General features: G+C 42.4%; 1 protein-coding gene across 1 annotated transcript; it reads right to left on the bottom strand.

The window, feature by feature from the left end:
* Positions 1 to 1,012: 1,012 nt before the first annotated feature.
* On the bottom strand, positions 1,013 to 13,717 carry EED (embryonic ectoderm development). The gene is made up of 12 exons (XM_033146085.1): positions 13,517 to 13,717; positions 11,370 to 11,522; positions 8,589 to 8,681; positions 7,266 to 7,331; positions 6,757 to 6,882; positions 6,565 to 6,646; positions 5,607 to 5,698; positions 5,230 to 5,363; positions 3,846 to 3,951; positions 3,408 to 3,566; positions 2,061 to 2,134; positions 1,013 to 1,341 (listed from the first exon to the last, which is right to left on the bottom strand). The coding sequence occupies exons 1-12, from the start codon at positions 13,700 to 13,702 to the stop codon at positions 1,215 to 1,217; spliced, it is 1,398 nt and encodes a 465-aa protein (XP_033001976.1). The 5' UTR covers positions 13,703 to 13,717; the 3' UTR covers positions 1,013 to 1,214.
* Between the last annotated feature and the right edge of the window lie 862 nt (positions 13,718 to 14,579).

Below are 14,579 nucleotides of genomic sequence, written 5' to 3'. Positions count from 1 at the left end.
CTAAATAAGTACCAGGGTATTCTACACCAAGATACAGTAGTGGCTCCTTTTACCAACAGCAGTTAGTTAACCAAGTTCTCTTATTTCACTTACTCTGCAATTCTCATTCTAAGTACAGTATGCCCATATCCAGTGCTTTTTTTCTTTTTTAAAAAAAGTATTTAGGGGTACTCTTTTTCCTACTCATATTGAAATACTCCCCTTCAATGAGGCCAAACTTAGATTCACAAAATGTTTAGTCCACCCCCCATGAAAAAAGCACTGCCCATATCATATGCAGGGGTTGTATTCCAGGCACTGCACCTACCATAAAGCCAAAATCACATATAGTCAAAACACATTGAGTGCAACAGGTGGAATTTGCCAATGTATTTCCTCTAGATGCCCACCCCTTTTAATTTTTTGCCAAGCACTTAAAGTTGAGTATGCACAAATTAAATGTTTGCAAATTGCAGGCTTACTGTAATCAGATGGGTATGAGAGAGAATTAATGTAAAGTAGTATAGTCTCTGGGAATCATGTGAGTAAAACTTTTGCTGGACCAAAACATTAAGGGTTGTGTACACATTTTTTTTTAAGTCCATACCCAGGAAATTCAAATTCTGAGCAAGAAAGCTAAATTCCGCAACCTGTTTAATTATGCACAATTCTGTTTGCATAATTTACTTGCTTTTGTTCATGAAGAAGGGCAGAGAGCCATATGGATAAATGTATCTGTCCCAGCCATTAAGAAATTTTATCGGTCACCCTTCTTGGCTTCTGAGAGTTCCAAGTAGGCAATGCTGCACCACTTTCATGTTTTCATGATCATAAGGACAAAATCAAGGACAACTTTCTCAGGAAGAAGAATTCTGCACTCAATGTGCTTCTTGCATCCAGCAAAACTGTAGGGCAAAGCCATACTCATACAAGCTTATTTAACACATGGCTTAACACAAGCAGCAAGTATGTGTACAGTACAAAGAAACTTTACATACTACAAACACTGAATTGAAATGGGACAATAAACAACAATGTACAAAAATATTTTTATTAAAAAGCAGCTTCTGAACAAGGCAATGCTATCAAAAACCAAATGTAAACATTGCGAAGTTCAACTGATCAAGGGGGGGAGAGAGGCTACTCTGAAAGCAGTTACAGTACTACCAAATCAGCTAATTATCCTTGAAACAAAAAGCAATACATAATTTTGTAATTCTCAAGTTGTAAGTAAGTTATCGGAGCCTGTCCCAGCGCCAGATACTGGCATCATCACATACGGCTATAAGGATACTACTGTCTCTGCTAAAGCTGGTTTGTCGAATGGCAGCAGCACACTTTGGGTGAGTAAGAGTTGTACACCTATCAAAAGAGATAAAAAGCATTATATTTCTCTTCATTCACCACCATGTGAACAACAGGATATAAAACAGGCACAGTTCTTAACTTCATCCCTCCTCTCTTTAAAAAAACATCTTGGTCACGTTATCCCATTTCTCCCACCCCAAAATATACTAATTTATGGAAGCTTTCTGGGCTGTATCACTTTAGACTGAAATTGGGAACTTATTTAATTGGATAAAAAGTTGATCCACATGGACAAGAAGCATGTGAGGCTTCTCAATATTCTTGTTTCCACATTCAGAGGGTGTTTTTAATGAAGGCACATTCATCTTGTGATGCCTCATGTGCCCTATTAAGTGGTATGACCATGAAACAGGATTTTCTCTTCCAGACACCTATCCCAACTATAAATAAATCAAATACCGGAAAAGCTTAATCACAGATCCATGGCAGGGGAAGTTATCATTTTCTCTCCCGTCTGTCAGAAATTAGTGCATGTTCTCTTTGTTCATATGAAATCATACACAAAGTTGTTCAGGATTCCCCAGTCTCTTACACTGTTACCTTCCCAGAACAAAGGCAGCAAACTGTAATCCAAACTCTGAGAAGACAAACATGCTTATGGCCTGTACTTCTTTATTACAACTTCCTAAGTTATGGTAAAGGGGTTGACTTGTCTGTTTCAGTGTTGATAAGCAAGAATTGTGGTGCAAAGCTGGGGATTCAGAAACACTCACTTGGCCTTATGAGGATCTTCTATTTCTAAGTCCCAGACATAGAGCTTGCCAACTTGATTGCCCAATGCCAACATCTAAAAAAGAACAGAAGATTTATGTAGCCAAATGCTGTGGTGATCAGAAAATGACTGTTTTAATATTGCACTCTACATGCAAACATAATTTTCTTTTGTTTTCTCAACAGGTTGAAGAATAAAAGTTTCCCTAGACAACTCAAGGTCAACGCACCATCAGTACTTTGAGGATTTCTAATCCCTTTGCCCACCTGGTGCACTCCAGCTGTGCTGGTCAAGACAGTTGGAAGCTGTTGTCCAAAACATATGGTAGGCAGTGGATTGACTAAGGTTGCCCTCAGCAACTAATTAATTCATACTACACCACATTTTGACAATTACAGAAGCCAAAGTCAAAATAGGGTATCCTTCCTTACTACACTTCTGGAGGCAATAGGCTTTGTTCCGAAAGAATGATAGACTATGGTTTAGTGCAGCTTTCCCCCAGCCTTGCATCCTCAGATGCTGTCAGACAGCACCATCCCCAATCATCGTCTATGTTGTTTGGAGATTAGCAAGGCTATAGTCCAACGATACCTGGAGGGCTACGGTAGGGGAAGGCTGGTTTAGAGTTGCATAAACAAGTCTCATGCTCATGAGCTCTCTGCTCCCCTAGGATGGCTGCAAAGAGGTCAGTAACTTTTCCTTGATCTGAACGTTTGCCTCACCTCTGCTGTATTTCTATATTATGTAAGCCACCTTGTGAGGGCTTTGTCCTAAAAAATGTCTGAATGAATACAATATCCTCCTCCAGGACACCTTTAACTCCCTTATTGTCCAACAAACCTAGCTAAGATAATCTTCTGTTATTTTTAATTGTTTTTAGCAATATGGTATTAATTTTTCTCCTTTTGCATCCCTTAATATCCACACTGTGCATGTGCAACATAGGCCATGCATAAAGAAGAGCAAGGGTAGCCCATCCCATTTTGCCACCCACACTTGCTGACTCGCTGAAGCCTCGCTTACCAGGGTCACACAGCTGTGGCTTCCAGGTTACTGCAAGAGCTCTCGCAAGATCTCACCAGAACCCAGGAAATGCCCCTTGGTTTCCACTGCCTGAGGCGACTCATTCAGTGCGCCTCACGGATGGACCGGCCCCATAGAAGAGTATACTACCCATTATGGTTTATGCACAACAGCCATATTTTATGATATATGGCATATCCACCTACATATATTATAAAATAACGGAGCCTCAAGCACACATGAAAAGCAACAGTGCCAGCTGAACTTCACCTGTGCACTGGAATAATCTTAAATATCCTTGCTTAATCTCTGCCTTGGCCCTTACCTTTTGCCAGAAATCCATTGAAAACCTCATATACCATATATCGCACTGACTGTAATCAAATCGTCCTAAAATGGTCACATTAGACTCGCTGGCCTTTATTTTATCTATGTCATCTTCCATTTTGCCTGGTTTCCAGCATACAATGGCATTTTCACATGACTGTGGACAGAAGGAAAAGAAGGCTTCGATATAACCCACAAAACATTTCCACACTCAGATCCTGCACACGAAAATGTGGAGGAGATAAGACTGCTTTAGGCATCAACAGTATTTTTATTGTGGGGAGAGGAGGCATGCTATTGGGATTTTAAAAAAAAGAGTAGGAAGATACCATTTCAGTAAAATTTGAAATTTTCCTATTCTCATGAATTGAATAACTTTTAAATCTTCAAAAATCAAAACATAAATGTGACATTATTGAAACTGAAGCCATCCTACCTTGGAAAGTATCAGATCTCCTAGCCATCGCACACAATCTACATAATTTCTATGTATATCTCTGGTGGAGAAGTCAGGAAAGTGAATTTTTTGAGAAACAAACGGCCTGCAAAGGAGAGAGTTGATGCATCTGATCAGTGCGGTTGGGCAGAGGAAAGACACAACTGCAGGAGCTTGGGATGCAATGACAACAGAGGTGGAATAATTTATATTTCTGTCCCGCCAAAATAATAAAAAAATGGGTCACTGGCTGAATTCAAATGTAAGAAGCCATGTTCTCACATGTCCTCTCTTCAGCTCTCACTTAACCCCCCCCCACTCAACTTCAGCAAAGCCTATATTCATTTTTTAAATCACCATTTCCCATGCTATCAGAACTGAAAAACTATGGTTTAAGGGTTTCCACCAAATCTTTCAAGGATATTTATGCTAATAGAGCTTAGTAAAGCCTTCAAACTTACAATGAATCTTAACAAACAATAAAATACATTAAACATTGCAGAGCTTGTCCTGCAAAAAAAGGGGAAAGTGGAAAACCGACATTTAAGCTGCAATCCTATATCCACTTAACTGAAAGTCCCACGAAACACTATGGGACTTGACTCTGGATAGTCACATACAGTGGTACCTTGGTTCTCGAACTTAATCCATTCTGGGAGTCCGTTTGACTCCCGAAACCGTTCAAAAACCAAGGTGCTGCTTCCGATTGGCTGCAGGAGCTTCCTGCACTCAAGCGGAAACTGCGTCAGACGTTCGGCTTCCGAAAAACCTTCACAAACCAGAACACTTACTACTGCATTCGGTTTGCTGCATTCGGGAGCCGATTTGTTCAACAACTAAGCCATTCGGCAACCAAGGTACCACTGTATAGATTTGCACCAGTGGCCTAATTCACATATCACAGTCCATTACCATGAACACATCAATCTCACCTATTTTTAAAGCCACAACACCTATGGTTTATCGCTATGTCCAAATCAGGGATCATGGTTTCAGTCCAACCAAACCACAATCTGTAGCCAAGGTTTGTCCTTGGCTTACTGATCACAGTTTGTTTGGAGAGAAACAAACTTTAACTCCTAGTTCAGACAAAATGCTACGGCAGAGGTCGTGGCTTGCCTACTGGTAGGGAAAAACTATGAAATAAATAAGTAATAAATAAAACTGGCATGTTCACAGTAAATCATTACCTATGATTTACCACTGACATGACAACTGGACCATACCTGTCATGGGAGGGGAAAAACCTCAAGCAAGTCATAGCCTCATTTCAAGATCTAACCACTTGCAAGTTTCAAAAGGTGTTTATATATGATTTCAGTGATCAGCTGAAGAATATACTGGGGTGAGGAAAACATCACACTAGGACTGGGAATGCCCTTACCTGTTTGTTTTACTGGGATTGTATTCATAGGACTCTTTGATTGCATTGATCATTCTCTTTGAATTGATTCGCCAGAGTTTCAGCGAGTGATCCATGCCACAAGACATAATTTTCTCACCAAGGAGGTCATAATCCTATACACAAAATGTAGCAACTTCAATTTTGCATACAAGATTAAAGTAAAATCAACAGTGAAGCCTCCAGATTATATAAATCAAATTATTGACTATCCTATTAAGCAAATTTCCATTTCCTGGCGTATAATTAAAATGCAAACCACAACTTAAAATGTGTTAAGCAAAGAAGGGAAATAAACTTTGGAGCGGTGGTAGGACAGCACTAATAAATCTCAAACTGCTCAACAGTTTTTCACTTACTGCACTTAAAACTTCATCCCTATGCCCTTCTACTCCTCCAAATATTGCAACCAAAGTGTCCGTTTGAATGTTCCACAATCTCAATGCATGATCTAGTAAAAATGGGAGGGGAAACAGAAAGGTTAGATTCCATCATCTCACAATAAATGCAACAGCAGTATGTTCTGATCAACTAAGTGGTTCAACCCCAAAAATGCATACAAAACTTATTGACTTGGTTCACGTGTATGGCTAAGGCAAACTCTGGCTTGGGGGTCATGGCCTCCCCCACCCCTTCTCCATCATTTTGCTGCCGTGCTGAGTCAGCCATGGTTTGGCTTAATGCTGTCTGAACCTGGACTCGCTGCTTTCTTCAGACAAACCATTAACTATGGTTTGGAGAGCTAAATCATGAGCCCATATTCAGACAACATGCAAAGCCAAACCATGGCTCAGCAAAAAAACCAGGGAGGAGCAAATCGGCAGCAACCTCCTCTCAAGGCTTGTGCCCATAATGTAGCTGAGCCATAGTTTAGTGCTATGTCCAAACAGCGGAAACCTAGGAAGGGAGTAACAGCCATTGTGCAATTCCCTCCACGCAAAGGTGTACCCTGGCCTTTGAAACCTGTGATACTTTTTTTTTTTTAGGATATGCCCTATGCTCTAGACACTTAACTGATTTTGATGTTGTCTTTTTAAACTGTCCTAACCCACCCTTGGATATAATGGATATATAATCTAAATTAATCGGGGGGGGGGCTAAATATGAAGATGCTGTTATACGTACTGAAAGCTAATTTGTGAAAATGTGTTGGGTAGTTTACATTTCAAAATGCATTCTCCTTCCCACACCAATTTGAGGTTCCTATTTTGGATGTTGTGTGCATTTTTGGTGTCGCCCTTTCCCCCTTTTAGCTCTTACAGAATTAACCCACTACCGGATCGTTCCTAAACGTTCAAAAGGAACCTACTTCCATACCTTTGCTAACAGACAAGAGAAGATTTGGATCCCTGGGGTGAAATTTCAATTCGTTGATTGCGTTGCCATGGCCCACGTAATGCTACAACAGAATTCAGAGGTCAGGTTATTCCCTCCACACCTCTGTCTTTTTCGCATGAAAATGTTAGAACCGCTTTTGAACATTAATATTTACATATTGGACCAACTCACCTTTATGCACTGCATTGTAATGGGATTAATTATCCTAATAATGCCCCTTGATCCAGCCACAGCCAGAAGGGGGTGGCTTGTATTGCTATCATAGGTCCATGCACAAGTATAAAAGTTTTCATCTGCCTGAAGTGTGCAGTTAAGGGCTAGACATGCACCTGTGGAATATCCTATTGCCCACCAGATATTTAACCAAAAATATTTAAACATAAAGCAGCCTACAGTTCACAAAGCAGAAAGCCAAGTGCTGCTCCCTACTGGGCTTATGTGAAAGTGCAGAGAATGGTTTGAAGCAACCCATCAGTGGGAAAACTGAGAAACCACTGGCCTGGAAGGGGCCATTCTGCAATGAACTCCAAAATTTGACATGGAAGGATATCATTTACTTTCACCATATTAACTGAAGTTAGTCTTGCAAAGCATTTCTTTAACTGCGTTCTCATTAAGCAGGGAAAGCTATGAAACCATTCTCAAACCAGCCCTAGAAACACAGACGTAGTAAAGGATACATCGGCATCCACATAAGATTGTAGCAACCGTATTTCTCCTTGTGAATGACATTCATATAAAGTAACCTGCAGGTGGATAAAGCACAAGAAATTAGAGAGTTCCCGATTCCCACAGCTGAACAACGCCACACAGTGTACAGAATTAGTCATATAATATTCAAGTTTCCACCCACTTCTACTGAGAGCGATGGAGGCTGGCCCATAAGGGCAGATGGATCACTACTGCCCCACCAACCTCATTCTGCCTGCAGCCAGCCCTCACCTGCCTGCCTCTCCTCCCTACTTGCAGCCAATCAAAGGGGTGGCCCTACTTGTGAGCTTCCCCCTCTTCAGTTTCAGTATTGCCCTTGCAGAACACAGCAGAAAAGGCAGATGGGGACAAAAGTAGAATTAGTTGGCTTGGCTTCACATTGACTGCACCTGTCATTGACTTGGGTTCTACCTACTGTTGGTCTCCCTACCTTCCACTCTACCAGTCCCAAAGGGCACTACCACTGATTGAGGGGGACATAATGACTTCATCTGTGTGCATTCCTAATATATCACTAGGTCAGCAATTTCCTTAAGTTGTCCTCAGGCCTGTTCAAACCACAAGACCTTCTCTTATGTCCACAGTGAATGGACCTCAGGTTCCTATGCTACCTCTGATATATGAAGTCTAGTTACAGAATTTTTTTTTAAAAAAAATCTTTGCTGGAAGTTATTTAGCTAAAATGAGCAAGTGAAATAATGTTACTGGTACTTGAGTTACCAGTGATTACCAATCGTGAAAACAACTACCCCTGAGAGGAGTGCCTGATTATAGCAGCAGCTGCAGGAAGCTAACTGTTTTGAGGCTTATGTAGTTTTTTTCACCTACTACTTATTGACATCACACTACTTGAGCAGATCACAAGTGTCTCTTTTGAGGTGTTTAAATATGCTGCCAGGCAGGCAGGGGAAGCATTTTTAAAAGCAGGATTTTGACATTTTACTTCAGCTGCACACCCAATGAAATGACAAGTGATTTTTCCTTTCAAACCCAGCTTTTTATACTCAACTGAGTATAAGCATTCTCAACACACCTCCAACTGGAAGTGTTCCTAGCAAACCCATGTATATGCTTATCTAGGACCATGGTCATCTGCAACTACCTTGGCACTATACTGTACTATCGTACCACATCACAAAACTGTATAATTTGGCTCTTGGGATCAGAAATAATGCCTAGAGTTTGGGGGGGGGGGACCCCACAAGATATAGTTCAACGTTATGAAAAGGAAGCAAGATCTTGGAAAGCAGTAAATAAGTGAAATGTAAAATAAGTTTCAACATGTCACTCACTCTGTTACTGCCAACAGTAGCAAACACCAGGGGATCACCTTCCTTGCTGTGCCAGTTAAACTGTACCCCAAACAATGGCAGACTATGGTCTTCCTGAAAACGAAAAAGGTGTAAGAAGAAATGGCTTCGAAACAAAAGTTGTGAGAGAGAAGACAAATGCATTTAATATACTGTATTTATATTTAGGACATTTCTTTTCAGGGCAGAAGTACACATTATGAGCACTATGGGGATGCTGCTGAAAAAAACAGCATTCCAACGATGACCTCTTTCCCTGTCATCAGTACCATTTTGGAACACTTACCCAGGTTGCAATGTTATCACTCCCATCAGCCCCAGCCAGGGTGACCAATAATCAGGGATCATAGGAGATGTAGTCCAAAGACATCTACATGGTCCTACATGGTCACAGGTTCCCCAACCCTGATGTAGAATGAGGGAGCTGAAACATACTGCATAGCATCATAGGGAGGTATTTCCAAGTAGTACAAGGAAGTTATTTTTGGTGGCAACACTATGTCACCAACGCTACTAGGCTAAGGTGACTTGTCTGCATTAGCAGAATTTTTTTGAACAAACCTTAGAGAGTGAGAGGAAGGAGTGTTGCCCATGGGACAACTCTACTATTAGTAAGCCATTCGTGAAAGCAATGCCTGCCAAAATCGAATTGTGTCCAGCCTACTCCAAGAAACCTAGGTATACTAATTTTCATATGCTAATTAACCCACTGTAGGACTTGCTGGTGAAGGGTGTATAATAAATAAATAAATAAATAGGCACAATTTTCCAAGTTTTGCAACCGAAGTTATGAGCATGGACTAGGATGGAAATGGAAAAATAGGGCTCAACAACTGGTAGGAAAAGAAACTAAACAAGAGCATTGCATTTCCAATCTCACTAGAAGTCTTATTCCATTTTATGATTCAGATCGCTTGGAACTGGGAGCAGGCAGGAGTACAGTATTAAAGAATATAACTATATACACTGACATTTCAAGGATTCCAAATATCATGTCAGATTTTAAATAACTCAGAAACATACACAACATACAAATTATCCAGTCTTAGTCAAAGCAAGTAGGTTACCCTTCTCACAATGTTTTACTGGGAGTTGTAGGGAACAGCTTAGTGCAAACTTCCGCAACCTGGCCCCCTCCAAATATTTGGACTACAGCTCCCATCATCCCTGATCACTGGCCATGCTGATTGGCACAGATGAGAGCTGAGTCAAAAACATCTGGGGGGGCACCAGGTTGGGGAAGGCTGCCCTGACAGAAGAACACATCTTGCATGTGTAAAGGGCACAAGTATAAATTCCCACACCACCAATTAAAAGGATCAGAGCAGATAGTAGGATATGCTGTAACAAATATAGCAATCTACAAACAACACCACAGACTTTTGATAATGTTTTGAAAATAAAGCTTTTGATATTTTTTTCCCGCTAAATGCCTTCTCCCCAAGACAGACGTGTGCTGTAACTGTTTTGGCATTTTATTTTCAAAGGTCTCCAGGCCTACACTTTCATTTCAAAAGAATTCAGCCTTCACCTTCAGTGGCTGATTTTAGCCACCTGAAAAGAGAGACTACACCCTTCAGTTTCCTGTTAGTTGTTAAAACATATATTGCTTTCCTGTGGTACAAACTTCAACTAAAGGCAACAAGGTGAAACATGTTCAAAAGCATGCAAAGAACATTTAGAATAGGAGTTTTGGACTCATCCAAGAGAAAACACTGCTTTAAGCTTTAAAGGACTGCAATGCTGAAAAACAGCATCAACGTGATAGTGATTACTATCTGCAGATGTGCCCATGAGCTACCACAGAAAGAGAAATTATTATATTACAAGTAATATATAGGCAACTCTCAACTTAGGTGGTGGTTATGGTAAGTTCCAGAGATAGTGCATAAAGCCAAAATCACATATAGTCAAAACACATTGGGTTCAATGGCGGGTAGGATTGCCAGTCTTTCCTCCAAACGCCCACCCCTTTTTAATTGAAACAAAATAGGAAATTCTTTCCAGTAGCACCTTAGAGACCAACTGAGTTTGTCTGAGATACACTGAAACAGAAGTCACCAGATCCTTAAATATAGTGGGGGAGTGGGGAGGGGTATTACTCAGAAGGGTGGTGGGAATGGGTGATCGGCTGATAAGTGTGGAAAACCTGTTGACGACTCTAAACGGCTGCAATTAGTCTTGCAGGGAAAGGCAAGGGGTGAGATGGCTAAAGATAGCTTTGTTATGTATAATGAGATAAGAATCCAATGTCTTTGTTCAAACCAGGTTTCTCCATGGTTTTAAGTTTGGTGATTAGTTTTTAATTAAACTATAAAAGTTTTTAATTTTTATAGTTTTTTTGCCAAGTGTGTAAAGCTGAATGCACACAAGTTAAATGTGTGTGTTACAAGTTACCCATACTTAAAATTTCTCTAAAGCTGCTTCTGATTTCCCCTTCATAGGAGTAGGACCTGCCACCTGGTTAAGTGTTTTTAGGTGGCAGGGCAACTAGCTTACATGGAGAATGAATCTATCCACAGCTATTTGTCATGTAAAGTACAGTACAAGAAGCCTGTTCTGAGGCAGCATTCTCCTGAACACAAGATCTTCCTTGTGGACTGCCCAGAATCACCACCTAACTGCTGTTTGAAAAAGAACGCCAGCTCAAATATGCCTCATTCTGATCCAGTAAATAAGTTATTTGGATCACTGAAGTATAGAACACTGTTATAAAGGCAGCAAGCAATTTTCATTCTAATGAGATGTCGGCTGAAAAAATACCTTGAGGCTGTTTACACATTTGAAGGAGTATTTGCATTTCTTTGACTTCCATTTTCCTTTCCCCCAGCTTTTTCTTCCTGGAGCATTGGGGGTGTTTGTAGGGGTGTCAGGGCGTTCAGTGTTAGTACCACTCTCTATGCTAACAGCATCATCCTGAAAGCATAAAGAAGGTTGGTTTTCAAAACAGATTAAGATCGACATTCACAGCAAACAAGCTAACTTACTAAGTGAAGGAGAATCCTCCACCTACATCAGAACAAGGAGACAACCTTGTTCAGAAATAGAGGAGGATACTGAGCAACTAAGAGTAGTCAATGGCAATAGGCAAAATGATTCACACATTCAGAGAATGAGCGGGCAGAAGGTAGATCTATTTGTGATTTGCCACAGATTGTCAAGGATTTCTGTTGCCTATTTTAATCAAAAGCAACAACAAGACAATTATTTCCTCCAACTGCCCCCAAATTATTCCACTGAAATAAAAAGAGCTTGCAGTAAGCAGAAATTGATTTTTGTATTGAAGGACTGTGAGCTCCATTCAGTTCAGGGACTCAAAGAAAATGCCTGTGCTTAGACTTCTTTAAATCCAAGTGTATGACTTTTGTGCCAAGCTCTGGTTGGTGAATCCTGGGATACTAGTGAAAAACTAAGTAGATGTCAGAGAAGAGGTATCAAACCTGAGTTCTTGCCAATTTGCTGGTTTCCTATAAGCAGAGAATCATTAGCTTTACTTTCTTTCTAGATGGCTAACACAGAAGCCTAAATATAATCAGGGGAAAGTATTTTAGCCTAACTCTCTCCCTAACTCATTGTAATGTTCTATTTTTAAAAGCAAGTGTAGCAAGATGGCAAATATAGAAGCCTAGCTTCCAGGAGGAAACTGTTCTACATTAGAATTCTTCTTGGCACCCTAGCTATCTAGATGCAAAGTGGTCCTCCTTTGATTTCTTCTCATGAACAAGCACTCCACCACCTGCAGCCTAAAAGCCTAGAGCAGGCACCCCCAAACTCGCCTTCCAGATGTTTTGGGACTACAATTCCCATCATCCCTGACCACGAGCCCTGTTAGCTAGGGATGATGGGAGTTGTAGTCCCAAAACATCTAGAAGGCCGAGTTTGGGGATGCCTGGCCTAGAGCAATAGCATCCCACACACAGGCTAACCACCTGCATATGAACAACATCGGTTCCAAACAGCAGCAGTGTATAATCAAGAGAACACCCGCCAGATGCTGTGGCCTCCCAAAGCCCCAGCCAGCATGTGCTAGCGGTCAGGGATGACTGCAGCTGTACAGAGCTTCCACCGTTGACCTTTAAACCTGCTTGCTCCCACTTTAAACTTGCTTTCTCCCACCTGGCACCTGCTTTCTCCTACTGCTCCCATCCTTCCTCATCACTGGTCCCAGGGCCAGCGGGAGATCACCATCCATTTCATTTACAAATTGCTTTCCGTGAGGCACCCCAAAGAGGATTAAGGTCTAGGAAGAGGCTGCAAACCCACCTTCAGGGCAGCAGGTTGGAAGGGGGAGGCTCCCTTGCAGTGGGGGGAATGGGACCCTCCAGCCCTTGAACCACAACTCCCAACAGCCCCAGAAATTCCCTCGGGAGATTGTGGACTCTCCATCCATGAAGGTAAGCAGAGGCTGAGTGGCCATCTATCATGGATGCTTTAAGTTGATTGCCGAGGGTTGGAGATGAACCTCGGTGTCCCTTCCACCTCTACAACTCTATGATGGGAGCTGCAGTTCAGCAATACCTGGAGGCTCCCCCACACTTTCCCTAAGGGAGCCTCAGTGTGGTGAACAGTGAAGAGTGCCTGGCTAGGACCTGGGTTCAAATCCCTACTCAGCCATGAAGCTGGCTGGGTGACCTTGGAGCCAGTCACCCACTCTTAGCCTAACGTACCTTGTGAAGATAAAATGGGGTGGGGGGTGGGGAACCATGTGCACCACCCTGAACTCCTTGGAAGATAAAGGCGGCATATAAATATTTAAATTAATAATAAAAATCATAAACAGGACAGCCATGGCTCCCCCTCTCAGGAGGGGGGGAGAAGACCACCAGTCCCCCCCCCCGCGTTGCTAAGAGACGCGCTAGGCCCCAGGCCTGAGAGAGGGGTGTCTTCCTATCTCAGGGCCCCCCGCTCACGTTCTCGTCGCCGGACAGGTCCCCCGGGTTGCTGTTCTCGTCGCTGCTCAGCTTCTGCTTCTTCGCCGGCATCTCCGCTCCCGCTCCCGCCGCCGCAGCCACCCCAGCGGACGATGCTGCTGCCTCCGCCACCTCCGAAGAAGCCGCCTCTTCTCTGCCTCCGCCTCCTCTCCGCCGCTCAGACATTTTCCCCGCCCCTCATCCCCGCGGCCGTAAAGCGCGGCGGAGGCGGTGTCGCGAACGGCCAGGTTTCGAAAGCGTGAGGGTTGGTGGGGGCGGAGAGAGGAGACGGAGGCGCACGCGGGGAAAGGGGGCGGGGCGAGGAAGGCGCGAGAGAGCGTTCACTTGAGCTTATACGCTCCGCCGTAAAGCGCGCCGGGTTTTCCACCCGCCCCTTGGCGTCGTAAAAAGTTTAAAAGAGAGAGCGAGAGCGATGCGCGCGGCAGAAAGAGAAGGGCGTGGAGTGACGTAGGGGAGGGAAAGGAGAGGGTGGCCGTTGGCCGTTAGAGGGCGCGCGCGCGCGCTTCTGGGAAATGGGTGTGATTTTGATTTACAGTAGAGTATTTTATTTTTTTGCCCGTGCTTGGCAGGTCACGTCCGCACGACGTTCTTTTAAAGCGGCCTTGCACCCAAGGCCGGATTTAGGTTTGATGAGGCCCTAAGCTACTGAAGGTAATGGGGCCTTTGATATGCCCAGCTGTCCTGTGGCAATGTTTTGTGTTGAATATATGCTACAGGTATATGGTAATTTGTGGACCTAATAGATATCTAAAGCCATTTGCACAGAACAAAATATGTATTTTATCAAAGTAATTGTTGGACTGAAATACAATTAAGAAGTATATTAATAGTGAAATACAATTAAGTATATTAATAGTGAAATAATTACTGTATTAAGCTCTAACTTAAAAGTGATTTTTTTATTCATAACAAACTTAATAATGCAAACATGTTGGCATTTGGCAATAACAAAAGTTCCTTTAGAAACAATTTACAAAGACTCATAATTGGGGGGAGGGGCAAGGGAGTGGGGCCCTAAGCTATACTGTAGCTTGTTTAGCTT

Source organism: Lacerta agilis, chromosome 4 (genome assembly GCF_009819535.1).
Source record: "Lacerta agilis isolate rLacAgi1 chromosome 4, rLacAgi1.pri, whole genome shotgun sequence".
Classification (NCBI taxonomy): domain Eukaryota; kingdom Metazoa; phylum Chordata; class Lepidosauria; order Squamata; family Lacertidae; genus Lacerta; species Lacerta agilis.
Note: the sequence above shows the minus strand (reverse complement) of the source record. Positions and strands in the feature narration are given on the sequence as shown.

Excerpts from the sequence above, each read along its gene's own strand:
- EED (XM_033146085.1), bottom strand. The coding sequence starts at position 13,702 with ATGTCTGAGCGGCGGAGAGGAGGCGGAGGCAGAGAAGAGGCGGCTTCT. Across the intron at positions 6,883-7,265 it reads AATCTTATGTGGATGCCGAT|GCAGATGAAAACTTTTATAC; the intron begins GTATCCTTTACT and ends TGCACACTTCAG. Across the intron at positions 3,952-5,229 it reads AATCCCAGTAAAACAAACAG|GCCGTTTGTTTCTCAAAAAA; the intron begins GTAAGGGCATTC and ends TCTCCTTTGCAG.